The 22,352-nt window shown below is 54.1% G+C and overlaps 6 protein-coding genes across 6 annotated transcripts; 3 read left to right on the forward strand and 3 right to left on the reverse strand.

Moving 5' to 3' along the window:
• Positions 1-276, reverse strand: CPAR01_15450 (uncharacterized protein; the record flags this gene model as incomplete). Its single annotated transcript, XM_060499699.1, has 1 exon — positions 1-276. One exon carries the CDS (start codon positions 274-276, stop codon positions 1-3), a length of 276 nt encoding a protein of 91 aa, XP_060341699.1.
• A 1,559-nt stretch (positions 277-1,835) lies between these two features.
• CPAR01_15451 (uncharacterized protein) lies at positions 1,836-2,021 on the forward strand (the record flags this gene model as incomplete). Its single annotated transcript, XM_060499700.1, has 1 exon — positions 1,836-2,021. One exon carries the CDS (start codon positions 1,836-1,838, stop codon positions 2,019-2,021), a length of 186 nt encoding a protein of 61 aa, XP_060341700.1.
• A 12-nt stretch (positions 2,022-2,033) lies between these two features.
• On the forward strand, positions 2,034-2,470 carry CPAR01_15452 (uncharacterized protein; the record flags this gene model as incomplete). Its single annotated transcript, XM_060499701.1, has 2 exons — positions 2,034-2,090; positions 2,150-2,470. The coding sequence occupies 2 exons, from the start codon at positions 2,034-2,036 to the stop codon at positions 2,468-2,470; spliced, it is 378 nt and encodes a 125-aa protein (XP_060341701.1).
• A 4,605-nt stretch (positions 2,471-7,075) lies between these two features.
• Positions 7,076-13,794, forward strand: CPAR01_15453 (beta-ketoacyl synthase; the record flags this gene model as incomplete). The annotated part of the gene is made up of 4 exons (XM_060499702.1): positions 7,076-7,368; positions 7,431-7,722; positions 7,779-13,694; positions 13,750-13,794. The coding sequence occupies 4 exons, from the start codon at positions 7,076-7,078 to the stop codon at positions 13,792-13,794; spliced, it is 6,546 nt and encodes a 2,181-aa protein (XP_060341702.1).
• Positions 13,795-18,514: 4,720 nt separating this feature from the next.
• On the reverse strand, positions 18,515-19,031 carry CPAR01_15454 (uncharacterized protein; the record flags this gene model as incomplete). The annotated part of the gene is made up of 3 exons (XM_060499703.1): positions 18,515-18,729; positions 18,880-18,975; positions 19,025-19,031. The coding sequence occupies 3 exons, from the start codon at positions 19,029-19,031 to the stop codon at positions 18,515-18,517; spliced, it is 318 nt and encodes a 105-aa protein (XP_060341703.1).
• A 2,534-nt stretch (positions 19,032-21,565) lies between these two features.
• Positions 21,566-22,072, reverse strand: CPAR01_15455 (uncharacterized protein; the record flags this gene model as incomplete). Its single annotated transcript, XM_060499704.1, has 1 exon — positions 21,566-22,072. The coding sequence occupies one exon, from the start codon at positions 22,070-22,072 to the stop codon at positions 21,566-21,568; it is 507 nt and encodes a 168-aa protein (XP_060341704.1).
• Between the last annotated feature and the right edge of the window lie 280 nt (positions 22,073-22,352).

Here is a 22,352-nt window from a genome sequence, read left to right on the forward strand (position 1 = left end):
TCAGGTAAACTTGCGCGCTTCTTGGGCCCACCAAGGCAAGTCGGACGGGCGAGCGGCTGCATTCCATGGGCCCATTGTTGATGGTTTGACGCAGGCAAAGCTTGCAGCGTTCGCCGTGGAAGCCGGCGCAAAGCTGCACTTGGATTCCGGCACGGAAGCACCATCTTGGGCCAAATTCGGCGTTGAGGAGCATTCCAGACCGGAACGTCGGTACTCCAAGCAGGAATAATCGTTTGGGCTGCCGTACTCGGACTTGGAGACGAAGCAGAGTTGCATAGTGTTCCACCTGGACCGTTTGGGCACCGTTGGCCAACAATGGTGTCCGGATGCACGGAGAGAGATGACTCGTTATTGGCAGGAGGCCCAAGGCTGTGGCTCATGGCGGCACCTTGTTGCAGAGCTTCCCGGTCGAGATAGAAATGACGTTGATGTGTCTCACATACTGCCATCCATACTTTGGGACTTGGGAGAGTTGCGAGGTAGCACAGAGAGGGCGTTCGACCATACCAAGGCAATAGGCCTGTTGTGGTAAATGCGATCGACCAACACCATTGCTGTTGGGCTCATGCATAGCTCCAGGAGGCTGGCTGAAGGGATAGAGCCGGCATGAAACGACAAGCCGCGGCGCCGATTCCGGTCGTTTGCCCTCCGGACAGATGTATAGCGCCTTGCGGTAAACCAGGACCAACACCTAGCCGGGTGCAGATTGCTCTCGGAGTTGAGTAATGGTGGAGGGTACTCCGGCACTGGGCAGAGAATACATCCCGTCGAAGGTCTTAGTAGCCAAGCCATCAAATCTATTTCCGTGAGGGAGTACGGATAGGATTTACGATGCCCGTTTGTCTCCTGCTAGTGATTAGTCGCGTTTCGTTTCCTTTTCTTCTATTGGGGAGGGGACCGTTGGAGATCAGCATGCCGCTAGGCACGAAGACAAGCATCGCAGGCTAAGGCCGTGTCAAGCAAGGTAAGCTGTTCCCCGAAAGGTAAAGTGCGAGATGGAAAAGGGGAAGGGCGTGAAGCGGGGTGTGAAATCTGGCGATGTGCTGCGATGACAGGATTCGACCCCCGCGTGTCCGGCTTCGTCAAGTGAAGCCAAAGTGAGTGAGTGATTTCGAGATAAGGAGGCTCAGTCCCGATGCGGTGAGATGAGTTGTTGGACAGAGTGAGTTAACACGTCCAGTGTAGGTGAGCGCCGGCCAGGAAAGGATTGTCCTTGTCTCCGAGAGCCTGGGCTTGGTGAGCCCTCCCCCACCATCTCTTCCTCCCCTCCTTCCCTCCGTAATTTGGGTTTTGGGCGCCGGAAGGATGCGACAGTGCCCTGGGCTCGTACAACATAAGGTATCTTAGGCGCTGTGAGTCGATAAAAGCCACATCGTGTGTTGTGTACTAGTATCCATTGCTACCACTGTACTCTGTACTGCCCCATGAAGGAATCCCTTGTCGCTGGTGGCAACGGGGATAGCATAGACAGCGGGCCGCCCTCGGATAAAGCTGGCTGCTAAGGTTCGGTGGTGAAGCAGTGGTCTTAGTGGAGGATTTGCAGTAGAAGGGCGAAAGGCACCTAAGAAGAGCCTGTGGCCAGTTACTGAGGTTTGGATTAGTGGTCAGAACTTCCATTCTAGGGTGCCATTTGAGCTGCGCGGACTCACCGGCGATTTTGTGATTGGTTCACCTACGACTTGACATCCGCTAGAGCATCCCACCACATCTCCATTGTCGTCCTTGTTTTCACCTTGCCCGTAGACAAACAAGACGACAGCTCGCACCTTGTGGAAAGCATCACGAAGGTCTATTTCGAACAATGTCCTTGTTCTAACCATATCCTGTGCCGTGCAATGTGGGATCCCGAAGGCCTGGGCAATTCAAGACAGCAGTTGCAATGCGAATCGACGAACAATATCCCATGGCGGCCCGTCCATCATCGCAATCAATACCAGGAAGAGAACGAGAAGGTCTGCTTGTTTCTCGTGTGCATACAATTCTACCTGATATTGCTGCATCTGCAAGTCATCCATTTCTAGCTTGCCGTCAAGATGGATGATTTTGAGACTCGGGCATTCGGTGGCCGCCCAATGCTCCGTCCGCACAATGTATGACTGTCGCCTAGGCATCGGATCCTCATTAGATAGCTACATGAGGATCTTCGCAGATGGTTTCCTCCCGGCAGAACGTCGTCGAGATCCGTCTCAAATACGGGCTTCTGCAAAGTACCACTATCGCCTCAGATATCAGTCGAACATGGTCTTCGTCGACCATGGGGCGCCGACCAACGTTGGGTCTGGGTGGCCTGAAGAGGCTTAACGCGGTAGCCCAGTTGAGCTTGGCTGTGCGCCACCAAGCCCGTCCGTCCATGCTGCTCAAGACGGCCGACTTTCAGGCGAGCGATGCACCGACTAGACGTATCTCGTCCATACCCAACCGCTTATCTGGCAGCAGCACGATATGGACGGTGGACCAGGTTACTGACTGACCGCGACTGGGGCACAACCTGCTCCGAGACGCCGCATCCAAGAGTGTCTCTCGTTTGCCCGGCTGCCCACTGCGGCGGAACAGAGGCAGGCGCTAGGTATTGGGATGAATGACCAGATAAGGCATGCATTCCACATATGTGCCGCGTTGAACGTCTTTGCGAGGAATATGGCGTACGGGCCGACTAGGACCACGCCCTTTCCATCCTCCACGGTGGCCAAGGCCCACGCCCCTCTCATCACAGCGATGCTGGAGTTCACAAGCCAAGACAGCAGGGAAGCATGGTATTCTGGAAACTGAAGCTTGTCAGAGTCAGCCTGAAGAGGCAGGCAATGAGCCGTTGCAAGTACCGGCCAATCTCAAAGCCTGCAAACGTTGAATGAAGGAAGATAAGGTAGCGAGAGCGAATTTGGGATTGCATATCAAATCGAAAAATGTCCTGTGCTAAGCCATGCAGTGTAGCACCGTATACCGTACTTCGCATTCTGGGGCGATTTATCATTGTGCTGCGGTTGTCGTTCTGGTCGTCAGCCTGATATTGCCTAGGATGTGTGTAAGTTGCCTGGACCGGATCCTGAGCAAACATAAATGATGAAAGACATGATCGGATTTGGTTTGGCCGTTGTCCGTCGGACCGTTGATTCGGAAACCACTTGTGGCTTCCAGGTTATTCTGGAAAAAGGAAGAAATGTGTCGGTGCTGAGAGCCGGGAGAGTCGATTAAGGTGCTTGTGAAAGAAGCATCTGAATTCCAGCACAGCTGAGCAAAGGGCCCAAGACAGAGGAAAGTAAGGTGAGGCATGGAGCGAGTGCGTGGATGCGTACGAGTGTGTCGGTCTGTTCTATCACTGTCCGTCTTTGCCATCCGAGTGTTTCCAAACGGCATGTGCCATGTATCGGATGAAAGCGATGTCCTCTAGGACGTGTGGCACCGTGCTGACGCAGGCTGTTTTGCCAGAGGTGCTTGTGTTTGGTAATCGAATGTTTGGAATACAGACACAGAGGGCATGGAGTAGAGACGAAGCCGATTGGAGTGGCGCTTGAGTAGTACGAGTGGAGACGTTTGTTCAAACTCCAGAGCGCGTTCCTGTTCCTGCCGCCGCCGTCGCCGCGCTTGTGCTTCTGCGAGAGGCTCCGCGAGAGCTTCCGCCAGGGCGTACAGTGAGTGCATGGAGGTAGTGGTGTAGGTGATTAGGTGCAGCGTGCGCGCGCGCGCGCGTGTCCGGTGGAACGGTGGAAGTCGACTATGCCCACAATAGACGATGGCCTGTTCGACGGTCGAGGTCGAAGCACGGCATCCGGGAAGAAAGTGGAGATTTGGCTCGAGAGACGGCCCATGGCACGGCGTGGCAAGGGAGCTGGCAGATGGAGTCAAGGAGATGATCTGCAGTCCCCTCTCACTAAGAAGAGGTCGAGGCTCTGAACCGGCTCCAGAGAATAGGAATAAGCGTAAGGGGAAACGACGCCGAATGGGACCCCTTGCCTCGACGCCTTACTAGAAGAGGCAAGGCTGCGGAAGGGGATGCGAGCCCCGAGAGACAAGGCCACGAGTGCCACGCTTGCCCTGACCAAGGTTCGCCGTGTGGCCGTGTACGTACCGGAACCAGGTTCACGAAGTGGAAGGGAAGAACGATAGACCTGGCGACAATAGAAAAGGGATCTTCCCGGAACATCCATGGCCCGTACCGCACCGTCCGCACATTTTTTGCCTTCCAACTCCAACCCTACCTACTGGCTGTATCCGGAGTTCCCAGGTACGAAGTAAGGTACTGCCAAAGGTACATTGACCGTGTACTGAGGTACGTGTTGCTGACCGACCATCATCGAGAGGCGATGATTGACCTGCCCATAGGAGGTGAATGGACTTGTGTTTGGGGACCTGCGTTGGCCTCGTTTCTTTTGGGAACGGTACAGTCCAGTATCAGTGACCGTTTCCCTGGATAAAGACCGGCTGAACAGTCTATGCTTTCCCAGATGCAGCTAAAGAATGGAGAAACAAGCTTCCCATAACGATACCTTCCTCGGTACCGGGCGCTGTAACTTGCATATCCACTATGGATAGGGATATGGATGTCGATGTAGGGATAGGTACACTACGGGAGTACCTTACTCGGACGGGCGTGGTAGGTATCGAGAATATCCGCTTTCCTGCTGAGGTAGGTAAGTCAAGAGACAGCTATTCTGGGTACCACAGTTTTCAGGTGAAGGGGCGGTACGTTCCTCTCCTGTCCTGACATGAGCATGATGAGGTGGACGGGAATAGCACTGGGTGGATTGGTAGGAGGTGGGCGGTGTTCAGGTGCCACGGTGCGTGGGCAGGAAAAGAGAGGAAGGCGTTTGACGACAACACCCTCACTTTGCAAGTTGTGCCCACTTTGATCGGTACGTGCCCACCTGTTGGCCCTACCGGACGTGGGGTGAGGTGAGGTGAGATCGAAAAGTGGTGCTCTTCCCCCTTGCCCATTTACTTGCCGGGGCCCGAGACCCCACTCTTGCACCAAAAGGGGCAACAGTGGGCAATGGAAGAAGGAAGCGATCCACCTTGCTTACCTATCCGAGCTTGGTACGTATCGGAATCAGGAACGTATCTTTTCAATCGATGAAGGAAGGAACATGGAGTGCGGTGGTGGGCGTCGTCCAACTTCCTTGAGAGCCGCAAGCCACAAGCCGCAAGCCGCAGCCCACCACTTGCCCGCATCCCGTCCGCCGCCGTTCTCCCCCACCACCGTCAAGTCCGACGACGTCAGCCAGGGCAGGGCAGTTGTGTCTTTTTCTCCGAACTTCACCCAGCAACGTCTCGCATCCTTCTTCCAGCCCGTCAGCCTCTTCTGTCACCTCTAACTGGACATCCATCCACCAGGGCTCGCGATAGATCACCAAACGTCGATATGCATTCTAACTAAATCCGATACATCAGCAACCATTGCCATTTAATCCTTCGCCTTTTCTCTTCTAAACGCCAAAATCATGATCATCCATTGGTCCTGAGGTCCCCAAAAAGGAGGGGGCGTGGGGCGTGTCGGTTTGGTTTCTATCTCTGGGTTCATCTCGCTTTGGCAATGTCCATGGGGATGTCCGTCGGACAAAGCGTCGACCCAGCGCCCACCCCCACAACCACGACCACAATCGCACACAGTCCGCATCCCGCAATCCGCAATCGACCTACCCAACGCCCATTCACCCTGTTTACACGCTCTCCATCCGAGCTCTTCTCTAGGAATCCGACAGGCCTGCCGCCCGCCGAATTGCCTGACACGCCGTTCAACTCCATGTGGGGAAGCCGCATCGCGAGCTGTGAGAGGCCCAGTCTGCGCACCCGGCCTGGCTCGTATTGCGCAGTTTCACCAGACCGTTTCTACCATGGTGCCGTATGCTGCTGCCCTGCGTGGCCATGTTTCGTATCTTTGCTCTGCTTACCTTCTTCAGTACTCTCCTCATGACATCTGGTGCAGGCTCAGTGTGGTCCGGTCTCGACGTCCCTCTGATGCCAGCCCTGCTCCCAGGTTGACGCCTTTCCAGCACCCTCGATCACGCCTAACGAGGTAATCTTGGTGCTTACCCTTAACGGACCGTCTTCTTCTCAAACCCGTTTCACCGCTTTCGATCGTGTTCTTGCTGTTAACGCTTCCGAGATCGAAACTCGTTTTCTTTCGACTGCCATGCGAGCTTGCTCGAAACTCGTCCCGTAAGGTAACTCACGACGCTGCTATTGTACAGCCCTGCGCTACCTGCCTACCCTATACGGTAGTATATCATGGCTTCTGGACAGGTAGACCAGGCAACACTCCTGGTGTCATCACGCCATGTTTGGCCAAGGTGTACTTGACATGCTCCACCGACAGGTACACTTACTACTGCTTACTTCCAACTCGAGATATGTGCCATCCAAGAAGCCCGAGTCACGAGTAATCGATACACGAGCCGGTACATTCTCTATCCCTCTCTCCACGGCGCCGGCCTGGGCGTGTGGATCCTCGAGTGTGAGAAACATTGGCAAAATGCGTGAGCCAAATTCCGCTCTGCCTTGCTTCCGCTCGAGTTGCCGCGCTGCGGCCCATTGCGGACCTTCCTCTGTCTGTCCGGCTGCCCGTTCACTCAGCATAGATGAATTGGAGTAGGGAAGCCCGTGTGGCGGCCTTGATCGCTTGCCCTGAACCAATGGGTCTCGACCGATGCGGCAAGACACTGAAAATCATCCATGAACTTCGGTCACCGAGGATTCTCAGGGCCGGACTGACGCTAGCCACCCGGGCGAGAGAAGGATGGGCCCTAGTGCGAACGAAGGGAAGGGGGTGCACGGGGGCGTGCGGATACTTGGGATGGATTCTGTCCACGCACCCCTCCCCTTTTACCTCACTCCCTCTCTTACCAGCATGTGTTGCATGTTGTGATTGATACCACTATCCATCAGCCATGACATTGACAGCTGGGTTGAGTAACTCGGGAGGTGGTCTGTTATTGGATTGGTGTGCACACCCGTTGCCCGTCCTGTCTCGAGCCCATCTCAGTCATATAAGTTCAAGAGACTCTCCCCTACAGACATACTCTTTTTTCCAGACCATCGGAACCTCATCACCCTAGGAAATCTATGTCGACAACCCTTCAAGATGGCCGACATGATGTCTTATCTCCTCTTCGGAGATCAGTCACTTGATACCCATGGATTTCTCGCCGAGTTCTGCCGTTCAGGGAATCCGAGCACCCTTGCGAAGACGTTCCTCGACCAGGCTGGCCAGGCTTTGAGGGAGGAGATCGATGGTTTGGGGAAGTTGGAACGGTCGAAGCTCCCCACGTTCCTGACGCTCCGCCAACTCAACGAGCGTTACCACGCCCAGAGCATCAAGCATCCTGGTATCGACAGCGCCCTCTTGTGTATCACCCAGTTGGCCCATTACATCGAGTACGTCGCCTGGACAACTAGCCAAAGTTCTTTCTGTGACATCTCCACTAACAAGCGTGTAGCCGCCACGAAAAGGAGCCGCAAGATGTTTCTGTTCACGAACACACTTTCTTCATGGGTCTTTGCACGGGGCTTTTCGCCGCCGCTGCTATCGCCTCGACCCCTTCAGTCTCTACCTTGATACCCCTTGCCGTTCAGGTAGTCCTCATGGCCTTCCGAACCGGCACTCACGTCGGCTCGTTGGCTGAGAGGCTTAGCCCGCCGGTCGGTCAATCTGAACCCTGGACACATATCCTTCCCGGCCTGAAGGAATCCGAAGCCAAAGAGGCACTTACTAATTTCCATGAATCTAATGTAAGCCTCATTTTTCAAGAGTCCCGTCTCATCTACGGCCTCTAACCTTGCCACAGTATATCCCCGTCGCCAGCCAAGCATACGTTAGCGCTGTGTCGGCATCAAGTCTGGCAATCTCAGGACCGCCGGCTACCCTCAAGGCCCTTGAGGACCAGAATGTCTTCGGCGTCAAGCCGACGGCTATTCCCGTCTACGGACCCTACCACGCATCACACCTTCACGGTACCGCAGATATCGAGAAGATCCTGCGCCTCAACGACCCCAAGGTCGCCGAGATTCTGGCTAAGACGAAGCCTCGCTCTGCCATTATGTCAGGCACCAAGGGCATTTGGTTCGCCGAGACCGACACCAAGTCTCTCATCAAGGCCGTCACACACGAGTGCCTCATTGATGTGCTTCAATTCCAGAAAGGTATTGAGGGATGCATCGAGACTGCTCGCGACTTCGAGGGGTCAACTTGCCTCGTTATCCCCTTCGGCCCCACACACAATGCCGAGACTCTTTCCAAGTTGATCAAGGACAAGACACAGTTGGACGTTACCGTCCGCCCTGGACCTAGAATCCAGAGAGAAAGCTACAACTCTCCTATTGGCAACCACGGCTCCAGCGGAAAGTGCAAGCTGGCCATCGTTGGTATGGCCGGTCGTTTCCCCGACGCCGCCAGCCACGAGAAGCTATGGGAGCTTCTTTCCAAGGGTCTGGATGTGCACAGGGTCGTGCCTGCGGATCGTTTCCCGGTCGCAACCCATTACGATATTACCGGCAAGGCTGTGAACACCAGTCACAGTCAATACGGGTGCTGGATTGAGAACCCGGGATACTTCGATCCCCGTTTCTTCAACATGTCTCCCCGTGAGGCGTTCCAGACCGACCCCATGCAGCGTATGGCCCTGACTACCGCCTACGAGGCCCTCGAGATGTGCGGATATGTGCCCAACAGGACACCCTCTACAAGATTGGACCGTATTGGTACTTTCTACGGCCAGACCTCTGACGATTGGCGTGAAATCAACGCCGCTCAGGAGGTCGACACCTACTACATTACTGGTGGTGTCAGAGCCTTCGGCCCCGGTCGCATCAACTACCACTTTGGCTTCAGTGGTCCTAGTTTGAACGTCGATACGGCCTGCTCGTCCAGTGCCGCTGCCCTCAACGTTGCCTGCAACTCTCTGTGGGTGAAGGACTGCGACACCGCCATCGTCGGTGGTCTGTCTTGCATGACCAACCCGGATATTTTCGCAGGTCTGTCGCGTGGCCAGTTCCTGTCCAAGACCGGACCCTGCGCCACTTTCGACAACGGCGCCGATGGCTACTGCCGTGCTGACGGCTGTGCCTCCGTCATTGTCAAGCGTCTGGATGATGCCGTCGCTGACAAGGATAATATCTTGGCTGTGATTTTGGGCACCGCGACCAACCACTCTGCTGATGCCATTTCCATCACTCACCCCCACGGACCTACCCAGTCTATCTTGTCGAGGCACATTCTCGACGAGGCTGGTGTTGACCCCCTTGACGTTGATTACGTCGAGATGCACGGTACTGGCACCCAGGCCGGTGACGGCACTGAGATGCTTTCAGTTACCAACGTCTTCGCTCCTGCTGACCGCAAGAGAGCTGCTGACCGCCCTCTGTACCTGGGTGCTGTCAAGTCCAACATTGGACACGGAGAAGCTGCTTCTGGTGTCACTGCCCTTACCAAGGTGCTGATGATGATGAAGAAGAACGCGATTCCTCCTCACGTCGGTATCAAGAAGGAGATCAACAAGGGTTTCCCCAAGGACCTTTCAGAGCGCAATGTCAACATTGCATTCCACCTCACTCCCTTCAAGAGGAGAGATGGTAAGCCCAGACGCATCTTCGTCAACAACTTCAGTGCTGCTGGTGGCAACACTGGTCTCCTTTTGGAGGACGCACCCCTTGTGGCCAATGCTGAGGCCGATCCTCGCAGTGTCCAGGTCGTTACTGTCACCGGCAAGTCCAAGGCTGCCATGATCCGCAACGCCGAGAGACTTGTTGGCTGGATGGAACAGAACCCCGAGACTCCTCTTGCTCACGTGGCCTACACCACCACTGCCCGTCGCATCCAGCACTACTGGCGCATGAACGTTGCTGCTTCAGACCTCCCTGAGGCCCAGCGTCTGCTCAAGGACAGACTCAAGGAGAACTTCACTCCTATCTCTACCCAGCAGCCCAAGGTTGCCTTCATGTTCACGGGACAGGGCTCTCACTATGCTGGTCTCGGCAAGGACCTGTACGCCCATTATCACGTCTTCCGCGATAGCATCGACGAGTTCAACCAGCTCGCCCAGATTCATGGCTTCCCCAGCTTCCTGTCCTTGATCGACGGTAGCGAGCCCGACGTTACTAAGCTGTCCCCAGTTGTTGTGCAGCTTGGCCTCTGCTGCTTCGAGATGGCTCTCACCCGTCTCTGGGCTTCCTGGGGCATTCTGCCCAGCGCTGTCATGGGTCATTCCCTGGGCGAGTATGCTGCTCTCAACGCCGCAGGGGTCCTGTCTGCCAGCGACACTATCTACCTTGTTGGAGCTCGCGCCCAGCTTTTGGTCCAGAAGTGCACCGCCGGCACTCACGCCATGCTTGCTGTCACAGGCCCTGTGGAGGCTGTCATGGAGGCGCTTGGCGCCCAGGCTGAGGCTGTCAACGTTGCTTGCATCAACGGTCCCCGCGAGACCGTCCTCAGCGGTGCTGCCGCCAAGATCTCCGAGATCTCCTCGCACCTTGGTACTGCTGGCTTCAAGTGCACTCAGCTCAAGGTGCCCTTCGCCTTCCACTCTGCCCAGGTTGATCCTATCTTGGATGACTTCGAGACTCTTGCTCGCTCCGTGAGCTTCGACATGCCACGCGTGCCCATTATCTCGCCTCTCCTTGGCAAGATGGTCGAGCACGAGCCAGTCAACGCTGCCTACCTCCGCAACCACGCCCGTGACGCCGTCAACTTCCTTGGCGGCCTTGTCCACGCCCAGCAGTCTGGCGCTGTTGATGAGAAGACTGTTTGGCTTGAGGTCGGCCCTCACCCCGTCCTTGCCAATTTTGTCAAGTCTTCCTTCGGCATCAGCACCATTGCTGTGCCCACCCTCCGTCGCAACGAGCCTACCTACAAGATTCTTAGCAACACTCTGTGCGCTCTCCACACTGCTGGTATCAACTTGGACTGGGATGAGTTCCACCGCGACTTCACCAACTGCACTCGTCTTCTGGATCTTCCCACCTACTCCTTCGACGAGAAGAACTACTGGCTCCAGTACACTGGTGATTGGTGTCTTACCAAGAACCGTGGTCCTTCCGCTGTCAAGGCTCCCCTCCAAATCGAGCCTGCCAGGCCCAAGCTATCGACCACCTCCATTCATGCTGTCACCAACGAGGACGTCAAGGGCGATATTGCTCTCATCGAGACCGAGACCAACCTGTCGAGGCCCGACACCCGCCCTCTCGTTGAGGGTCACTTGTGCAACGGCGCACCCTTGTGCCCTTCTACTCTCTACGCCGATATGGCCATGACCGTTGCAGACTACGCTTACAAGATGCTTCGTCCCGACACCGAGAACATTGGATTGAATGTTGCCAACGTCGAGGTGCCCAAGACCCTCATCTTCAACGAGAAGCTTGATGCTCATATCTTGCGAACCACTGTTACTGCCAACGCAACGCTCGGCTACGCCGATGTCAGCTTCCACACTGGAGAGGGTGCCAAGAAGACCGAGCACGCCACTTGCAAGGTCGTCTACGGCAGCACTGAGCAGTGGGCTGACGAGTTCGAGCGTGTCAGCTACCTCATCAAGGGTCGCATCGATGCTCTTGAGGAGGCCGAGAGGCAAGGCAAGGCTTCTAAGATTGGCCGTGGCCTGACTTACAAGCTTTTCACTGCCCTGGTTGACTACGATACCAAGTACCAGGGTATGGAAGAGGTCATTCTTGACAGCAAGACTTGTGAAGCCACCGCCAAGGTCAGCTTCCAGACTACCGACAGAGATGGAGACTTCTTCTTCAACCCCTACTGGATTGACAGTTGTTGCCACATTTCTGGCTTCATCATCAACGGTACTGATGCCATTGACTCTCGCGAGCAAGTCTTCATCTCCCACGGATGGGGCTCTATGAGATTCACGGAGAAGCTCGATGCGACCAAGACTTACCGCTCCTACGTCCGCATGCAGCCTGTCAAGGGTACCAAGATGATGGCTGGTGATGCGTACGTCTTTGACGGCGACCGCATCATTGGTGTTGCTGGCGATGTTAAGTTCCAGTCCATCCCTCGCAAGGTCCTTAACATGGTTCTTCCTCCTCGTGGTCGTGCTGCGGCAGGTGCTGCACCTGCTACTGCGGCCACGGCACCCAAGGCTGCTGCCCCTGCCAAGGCTGCTCCCGCCAAGGAGAAGAGCGGCAAGGAGAAGGCCTCCAAGCAGGTCACTGCAAGCAACCTCAAAGCTGTCAACGCCAAGCTCTCCAAGCGCTCCGTCGTCCAAGATGTGTTTGACATCCTAGCGAAGGAAGTTGGTGTTACCCAAGATGAACTCGCTGACAACATCGCGTTCACTGATCTGGGCTGTGACTCACTGATGGCTTTGACCGTCTCCGGCAGAATGCGTGAGGAGCTTGACATCGACATTGACTCTCACGCTTTCGTCGAGTATCCCACCATCGGAGCTTTCAAGATCTTCCTTGGCCAGTTCGAGAGCCCGGACCGAAAGGATAGTTACGTCCAGGACTCTGGTGATTCTAGCGGCTCTGTCTCCGAGACTCCCGAGCTTGAGTCTGATTCCAACGTCACTACTCCCTACGAGGAGAGCGACCGCTCAGTCAAGGGCGATGCTCAGGAGGAGGATTGTGATGATCTTCAGAACATCCTTCGTGAGACCATTGCCACCGAGATGGGTGTCGAGGTTGAGGAGATTATCGCCGCTCCTGACTTGGCTGCTCTGGGCATGGACTCTCTGATGAGTTTGTCAATCCTCGGCACTCTCCGTGAGAAGTCTGGCCAGGACATTCCCAACGATCTCTTCGTCACAAACCCCTCTCTCTTGGAGGTCGAGAAGGCCCTGGGCATTGGCCCAAAGCCGAAGGCCGCCGCCGCACCCAAGCCTGCAAAGGCTGCTCCTGTCGCTCGGCGGGAGAAGGTGGAGCCTACCAGAGAGATTAACACTCACCCTGGTAACACCACTGCCTCCATCACCAAGCCCCCTCCACCAAGAGAGATCATTGACAACTACCCTCACCGCAAGGCGACTTCCATCCTTCTCCAAGGCAGCACCCGCACTGCCACCAAGAACCTTTGGATGGTTCCCGACGGCAGTGGTTGCGCGACTTCCTATACCGAGATCAGCCAGGTCTCCACACAGTGGGCTGTCTGGGGTCTCTTCTCCCCCTTCATGAAGACGCCCGAGGAGTACAAGTGCGGTGTCTACGGTATGGCCTCTAAGTTCATCGAAGCCATGAAAGCAAGACAGCCGAAAGGTCCCTACTCCTTGGCCGGCTGGTCTGCGGGCGGTGTCATCGCCTACGAGATTGTCAACCAGCTCACCAAGGCCGGCGAGAGTGTCGAGAACCTCATCATCATCGATGCTCCCTGCCCCATCACCATCGAGCCTCTCCCCAAGAGTCTCCACGCCTGGTTCGCCTCCATCGGCCTGCTCGGCGAGGGTGACGACGACAACAAGAAGATCCCTTCATGGCTCCTTCCTCACTTCGCCGCCAGTGTCACTGCCCTTAGCAACTACACTGCGGAGCCCATCCCCAAGGACAAGTGCCCCAACGTCATGGCAATCTGGTGCGAGGACGGTGTCTGCCACTTGCCATCCGACCCTCGCCCTAACCCCTACCCTACGGGTCACGCACTCTTCCTTCTGGACAACAGAACCGACTTTGGTGCCAACCGTTGGGATGAGTACCTGGACATCAACAAGTTCAGGACCAGGCACATGCCTGGCAACCACTTCTCCATGATGCATGGCGATTATGTAAGTCTATAGTCCTCTACCTCATATCCATCCATCAACTAACCAAGTTTCCCAGGCCAAACAACTTGGACAGTTCATTCGTGAAGCGGTTTGCGAGTAAGGAACTACATAGCGGAGCATGAGCATACGCGCATTGCAGGGTATAGAAGGGACACAGGACATCACATGACGACGCGAGCATGATATGAGACTGACTTTACTTTTCCTTTTACTACATTGTTCATTTCTTGTCATCATTTTTCTTTTTTCTGTCTTAACATTTGATATCCGCTCCCTGTACAAGTGCGACCGGCATACATCTACGAATCATTCCTTATTTACGTCAAAGGGAAGGGATAACTGGAAGGGTGGGAAATGGAAGAAAGGGGGGAGGATACTTACACTACGAGGGGCGTAACTGTCTCATAATGCTCGGCCTTTTTCTTATCTGTCACGATCTTCTTGTCTTTCCTTACAACCACAACATGGCTTTTGGTGTTTAGTGTTTTTTATTGATTTTTTCGAACGGTCCATAGATTGGTACGCTTCAGCCGTACTCACCAACAAGATAGCAGTACTTTGAGTTTAATACACAAAGTCAAAATAACTTGCGTACCGCTTTGCAAAGTGAGTGAATCTTTACTGGTCAAGTCTATCGACCTTGGAAAGTCCTTGCCTATTTCATCCAATCTTTGGACATGAAATTGCCAGTCTTGTCAGAATTCGTCTCATCCCAACTTCGCACTCTTAATTCTTCGCTGCGACTTCGCCGTCACAGGGGTTCTCCAATGTTCCAGAGGTTCCAGCAGAGAGAGGTGTGGGTTGTAGGGCGGTCTTAATGCGGCCATCACTTCGCGTATCGTGTGTTCCTTGCTTTTCGCGTTAGATACTTGCGACGACGGGGGTGCATCCCCTGCTTCCGATTCCATGTTCTCGATATCTTCACAAGTTTTTTTTTTTTTTGGTTTTCTTTTTGACTTTTGTCCCGCCATGCTCATACTTCCTACTTTTCCCAAGGAGCAAGAATATCAGTTAGTCTCTATCTTCTGCGTACTTGTACTTGACAAGGAGATGCTCGTTTTGCACACCCCGTTCCTGTTCAATTTTGGCCATCGGGATTTTCTGTCAAAAGCAAAGCCCTTCTCGTCGATCTCGACGATGGTCTTCAAGATATATGCCCATACTTTCGATCCACCCCACCGCATGTTCCTCTAGATGGGATCATCCATGATGCTCGGCCGGACCCTTGGATTATATCTCTTTCGCCCAGAACCCACCTACCCTCATCCATACCTACCCTCGTCCATACCTACCCACTTCCCTTTCCGATCCCATCACGCATTATAGCATCTCCAACTCGTTCCCCTCCAGAACGCCATACACGGCAATCATCTCGTCTCGTGCATGGAGACAAAGAACAGTTGACACAACCATGTCCTTGCCCCCCTCCCGATTCGTAGATCCTCTCCCCAAGGCACACCAGATTTCTCGTGTGAAGATCCTCGCCCGTCCCAATTACCCAAATCTGGTCTTTCCCTCCTTCTCTATCCGCGCCCCTCCTCCCTCCCCCACCCGCCAACGTCATGGCAGGGCAGACGTAAAACGAAAGGCAAAGCGGAAAACCGATGATGCGATCACGGCGATAAACTTAAAGTACGGCTTATCCCCCCGCGAGACGCATTTGTGTGACGGAACGATAGATCCAGGCCTCATCTATGTGCTGACCCAGGGTTTTCCGATTTTGATCAAGTAGCTATCGCGATCTTTCGCTGGAATGGAATCCGCATCGTATCGTTCGTACAATGTGACGCCTGCGAATCCCATTCGGAAGACAAGACGACGGCATCTCTCTGCCAGCTCAGGGGTCACCCTCCCAATGAAACCCGAATCCCGGGCCTGGGTTGTAGACGACATATGCATGATACGAAAACCGGATAACGTGATAATTTGCGCTGGGCCACACGAAACGAAGCAAATCTACCTGAAAACCGGATAGTGCAACCATTCTAAGATCTCGCTGTATGTGTTTTTGAAGCAGTGCTCCCCAAAAAAAGCAGCACGCGATCGCGGCTGTGATGGCATTGCCGGGAGACATCTTCGACTCCGGTTCCGTCTCAGGGCCGAGTGCCAATTACCCAATAAGTGTCTCGCGAAGTAACATCGAGATGTTGCTTTACCAATACAATTACGTTCTCCAAGAAAGCATCCCACCGCTCCTGAGCGCTATCAGCATCCTAATCAACAAGCTGGTGTAAACATACCTTTAGTCCTCTCTGATTCTTGCAACTCGTCGCCATTGTCGACCCCGAGTCCGAATCCGTGATATGGTATCCGACAAAGTGGTCGAAAAGACCACAACCACATTCCAATGTCCCATGTACCATTGGTACATTGGCACTACATGTGCCACTCTGTACCCGATACCACAAGATGGTCTCAAATGCCACATGACCCTCCCTTTCCTCCCCCTTCGACTCTGCCCCGGATTCCCTCCCGAGTCAATGTCGAGCGAGACCTAGGCGTTCCAAATATCCCTCTGACCATTCACTTTCCCTACCCCCCCTCCTCTTCACCTTCTTCACTGCTGGGGTTAGGTAGTGTTCTGGATCAAGGGCCGTAGTGCCGCTGACCACCCGTGTCTGTCTCAGAAGCCTTTGAGTGTCGACACTGTCTTGGAAGGGATACCACGTGCATATCCGCCAGGCACATGACCGCGCGTGTGCGCGCGCGTTTGTAAGCATAGACATATCTCTCCGGGGTCTCTGAAGAACAGAATCGCGCCGCGAGGAACAGTGATCTTCACCACAGCCTGCTGCAGTCTCTTGCTGTACTCGATGGACACTCCTATATTGTGTCTTGTTTCGTCATCTCGCCACAACACATCCATGGTACGGAGTACAATGATTACATAGACCTAGACCTGTTGAGTGAGACAGGTCAGGCTATAGCCCCGGCCTCGCCTGCATCTTGCATTTTCGCAGGGAGCAGCAAGTGTGAGTGATTGAGAGATCCCCTCAAGACGTAGCTGTCATCTGGTGTCGCAACAACTGATGCGGGCGCGAAGACAGGCATCAGTAGCTACGAGGGCAAGGGGATCGGGTGCCCAAAGAAACCACCGGCCTAGCCGTGTAAGAATACTTTGCGCATTGGAACCTGCATCGATTATCTTCCGCTCGTACCCGTCGACTTCCGCCTGCATGTACAATCTGCACTATCGTCCTCGTGGGGTTTTGAAAGGAACACTACTCCTGTCCAAGAGGGGGGCTGCGATTTATCCAGGCGCCCGCCTTCGGCGAGCGGCAACATCGACGTCGCATTTGCCGGGTCGATCATATCCGCCCACATGGAGGCCCTTCCATGCGGCTCCCCGTCGGTGAGCACCCACTGAGTTGAACACAAGCTCAATTCAGCACAGCATGGTCATCAACAACGCGTATCATGTCAAACGCTTCCATGATCCTTTTCAAGAACCCATTTTTGGGGTCGGGATATTTGTATTGTATTCGACAGCATCGCCAAGCTGCGGGTAGAAAGAGCAATCTCATTTCTCGTCATATGGTTCCTTGTATGACATGAGAGGTGATTCAAAAGCACCATGAGGCCAGTCAATGACCAGTGCAATCAGTAAAAATCCATGTAAATTGCCACAAAAGTACCGGTAAGTCGCCATCTCGAGTCCTGTGACCGGGACTATCGACTGTTGTATCACACCTCTGCGATACGAGAGTTCCGGCTGGAGGGACCTGGGGAGATAGCCACGTCGCTGCAGCAGAGAAAGAACGCGACCCTTGGTACACCAGTTCCCTTTGCTTCACGAGGGCGCTACCGAATGGATGGTAGAGGCGTGGAAGCGGCACGGGTCGCTGTCTGGTGCTATGTAACCGACACTCGCCGGTCTTGATCCAATGCATTCCCCCGTACCGACGCAACTAGTGCATCGTGGGATGGCCAGTCGCACCGCGAGCTGCGAGTGCTGTCGCTCCCTTTCGTACGTAATTGAGATGGCAAGATAGCCTTAGGCCCCATCGCTTCGCCAAATGTCCTCGTCATGACACCTACATCCGGCGCTGCCGCACCAGCATCGCGGAGAAGATAGGGCCCTGATATCGCGTCTCAATTGAAGCTCGCGCTCGGTCTGGAGACAGAACAGGTTCTCTCTGCATGCTCCATTCTCGCCTTCGACTACAAGACTCTGATATCGGAACCTACACGGAACTTATGTGGCGGTCGCAATGCCGTACAATTCTGCGAAGTTTTGGAGCAGCAAGCCGTTTGTGTATCGTTTAGCGAGACAACGTCCTTTCAAGTCTCCGATTGAATATCACAGCCGACTCATGAGGCAATGGGGTGATTATCAATGTGTCAATTGCGAAGGAACCCAAGCAACATCGAGAAATCGACATGCTGGTTCGCAAATCGTATGTTGGCTTGGTGGTAAGCTCGACGGTACCCTCCCCGAGTGAGTGCAAAGATTAATATTCTGACCGGCCGAGCATTGCCAGGTAGGGGCTACGGATAGCTGCTTGTTAGCGGCTGCCTCACGCTTGCCTTTGTTCTCATACGCCGTGTTCGCGACATTCGAGATGAGGATCACGAACTACAGAGGCCTGTTTGCCTCGCAAACTTGACGGAGGCCACGCGAAAGGATAAGACTCTTAGAGCGCGTGGCAACACATCGTATTCCCCTGGAAGAAATAATCTGAAAGCATGCTGCCGTCATACGAGGAAGAATAGGATATTGCCTTTGTCGTTTCTTTTGACCTTGCATGCCTAAGCGCACCCGAAGGCCTTAGTACGCTCCGGTGGAGGAGACTGAAATAAACGGCGATACGGTGAAAGCGCTAGCTTGGGGCCGGACGGGAGCGTTTAATCGGCCGCTTCTGTGCTAGGAGTTGGCTGGACAGCGATGGGTGAGAGGGCAATATCACGTGCCTGGTGAACCTCCTTGACTGACTTGGTTCGCACCATCCCTGTAGTCTGTTCGTCTGTGCCGTCCGGGTGCCCATTGTTGTTGATGGTCGAAACCATAGGAACGCGGAGCCAGGATGACTATATCCTTGGAACCACTGGGAGTCCTATTTCCAGCCACACCAGCCTTTTTGGGCCTTGAATAGGGAGTTCGAGAACACGTATGTCGCAGTTGCTGTGCGCCCGAAGATAAGGTGCCTGAACGCTCACTGTCGTCTGGATACACGACGTTTCTCAGTGCGCTCATCCCTGGGTAGGATCAAACACAGGCTGGTGAGAATGAGATCCCTTCCGGGGCTCAGAGACGATATCTGCCAGTTGCTGGTGCTTACCGCTATACGGGACAGTAGCATCACAAATTCTTGGTGTAACTGTCATCAAACTCCACATGCGGATCTGCGGCGGCTTGCATTTCATCTGGTTGCGCAACCTAGACAGTCGAGTTGTTGGGCGTAAATAACGAATAATCAGCCAATAGTGAAAGTCCGGTGCGCCAAAGTCTGCTGGAATAAGCAACAATTGTGCATAGAGGACGATCGATTTGGAGGGACGAGCCGTCACCCAGTCGGATCTTTCTTTTCGGGGCCGATATCGTTGTTGTCAGTGTTTTGAACATAGACACCATCAATCAAACAGGCCGGTAATAGCGATGAGTTGCCAGCGCATGGATCAGACTCCACCGGGAGCAGGAGCAAGCAAAGGAACCGGGTTGTTGTTGCGGGGTTATTGGCGCCCGCAAAGTACATCCATTGATCTGTGGATCAGAAGAGACGCACTTGCAAAATTGCAAGATCTGTCGAGTCTCAAGGCCGACTTGACCCTTGCGCTGTCAGAGTCCCCAGATTCGTCCGAAACATGACATGATCGACGTTGGAAGGCCTCGTTTGGTGGAGATCTCACCAGAACTGGCCAAAGTGGAAGCCCGTGCGAGATTTTGGCTGTCAATGGTATCGACTTGTCTCTATCCGAAAGCAGGCATTTGAGGGACAAGGGCTGAAGGGGAATTACAGTCCACTGGAACTTAGCGTTGAGCTTGTTTGCTTTGCTCGAAGAAATCCAAAGAATTGTTTCGCAATGAGGCACCCCTCCTTTCTTTAGTTGATGGATCGGTAGAACGGTGTCTCAGTTAATCAAGATGCGTTGTTGGACACAATGAAAAAGATTCTGCTGGTTGTCGGCTTTGTAGATTGCCTGCGAGAGTCCTAATCCGGAATGTCATGCTGTCTGTCTTTGGGCGACTGGACAGTGTCTTGAAACAACTTTGCGCGCGCTAAGATTGGTAGGCTTTGGGTCTTTGTATGCCTGATATCCGTACTCAACCCCACGTATCGACGCCACGCTCGAACGTTGAGGGCTGATGCTTCAGAATAGCTCTAGCGTTGCTTGGAAAGGGACGAGAACACACCTCGGGGAGCCACGTCGCGGCCCATAACTCCGAGTATGATGTCATCTTCTGTTGATACGTTTTCGACAAGGACCTAAGAGTTCCCAAATTTGAACCGGCAGCTTATCAAGGAACTGTTGGACTGGAAGGGCTTCCATTCTATTGGAAGGGCGAAGACCACGCCAGACGCCAACTTGTTTCCTTTGGCCGTGGCTGACATTTCTCAGCTCTGCTCGAAATGAGGATCACTTCCCTTTGGGGAGGGCTATTGCTCCTTTTGTGGTGTATGAGAACGACATGCTAATCAGCAACGGTCGCTATGACTGACTTGGTAACCTAACGTCTAGGCGTCAGGTTCTTGGTGTCTTATTAGAGTCGTGGACCGTACTAATCTTGAAGCCATGAGTGGGGGATTTCCCCCAACCTCACCGTTCGGATGATGCTGACCCAACTCCGGGACTGGGGGACCAATCAAAACTGGTATGCTGAAAGCGCGATAGGGTCGTAAGGAACGGTGAAGGACAACGCGCTTTCATAAGGACAGGGATGTCATCATATAACATTTGCCGGGTTTACTGGCTGTCTCGCTTCTCGGGAGATATCCGCGGGGCAATGGCACAAGACACTATTGAGGGCGATCGTCGCCGTATGTAGATGCCGGACCGCTGTCATCTTCAGCCTCACTTGCCCCAATTCTCCGATGACTCCCTAAGTAGAGGGAGAAAAGGAATGGCTTGATTGAGGAAAAAACTAGACAAGCGAGTTTGGCCACTGCTTTGCTATTTTCTGCGTCCTGTCTTCGGTGGTGTCAACTCCCGACATCATTTGGCATGCAAGCCGCCCAGTCCAGGTGCACGGCCACCAAACTCGAGGCTTTACGGAATGGGAAGTATGTTCTGTACTTTGTCATATTTTGTGCCATTGAAGAACTGAAGTGGCGTTACTCGGTCCTGGGGTATGGCGACAGTATGCTGGCTGAACGATCGACGCAATCGGCCGCCCGTTGGCGAGCTATTGCCGTTCTGGGTCCTAATGGCTGCTGTGGCATTGTGACGTCGCACGGGGTCTGCAGACGCGGCTTGCAAATAGCAGGGAAGTGCGATGAGAGATCAACGGTGTCGAGGTCTCGGGTATTGTTGCTGTCTTCGCACTCATTTGTTCGTCTTAGACACCGGGTCTTTCGATTGGCGATTAGCGATTGACGGTTGAGCTTTGATCTGGTACAGTAAGATCAAACAGGCTGTTGAGGGTAGTGTGTCTCACTGTCTCGAACAATGGTGGAGTTATCGTCTTGGTCGGAGACATGAAGAGATATCTCGGCACATGGGTATCGTCAATCCGGCATCCGAATGTGGGCCTTGGTGTGCTGTGGCCTTGGGTTTTGGGCGTTACTGCAACAACCTTGGCAGTGAACCGCCTGCTTCAGTTGGTCATGAGTATTCAAGACGACAGGCGTCCAATGAGTGGTGGACTAGGTCGACGAGCGAACCAAGATTCCCAACGGAGGTCCGAGGAAAGACAGGGGCCTCGAGATTGTGCATTAGGTCGAAGAGGTTGCGTAAGTAGCCATTTGGCTGGCTTGACGCAGCATGAGATCCTGACAGCTGCAAAAACGAAAGTACAGGGCGGAAGAGGAGGAGGAGGTTGCAGCTAAGCAGTTGGCACATAATCCTCGTCGGAGGCGCTGGGAGGAGTACTTGGCAGGTGAAGCGGCCGTGAGTTTGGCTCTGTGCGTCTGGGTGCAGGCGTAGGCAGAAGCTGAGGGAGGTGGGATGCCGTGCGGTGCAATGCAAGGCAGGCTCAAGCTGATGCTCGTGCTGATGATGGAGGAGGCAATGCTATCGATGGTGAAGCCGTTGGCGTTTGCTAATGGATGGCACTGATGGTGATTGATGGTGGTTCCGTGAGGCGATGAGAGGAGCGTGTTGCTGCGGGTTGCACGGGTACAGGATGGTGCAGTTCCTGGGACGACGGCAGCAGTTTGTGTTTCGAAACATGGGATTCTAGAAATCGGGGGGAAGAACCACAGACGATGTTGGAGCAGCATTGATGGGAGCCAAAGAATGCCGAGTCGATCGAGGGTAGGTTGATTTACGATGTCAGGTTGCAGTGCCGTCGTGTCGGAGCATGGTCCGGGTGTGACGGGAGAGTAAGGAAAAGGCAACCTCAGTCCCAACGGCAAGGGACGTGGAAGGAGCCAAAGGAGCGCAAAGGGAGACCTTGCGCGAGCGCACCTTACCGGAAATGGAATCGACCAAGAAAGAAGAAAAAGTTACGGTAAGGTAGCGACTGCCTTGGTCTTCAGGAAAATTTACACGAGGAAGGCA

Source organism: Colletotrichum paranaense, assembly GCF_030867605.1.
Source record: "Colletotrichum paranaense strain IMI 384185 chromosome Unknown Scaffold_19.1, whole genome shotgun sequence".
Classification (NCBI taxonomy): domain Eukaryota; kingdom Fungi; phylum Ascomycota; class Sordariomycetes; order Glomerellales; family Glomerellaceae; genus Colletotrichum; species Colletotrichum paranaense.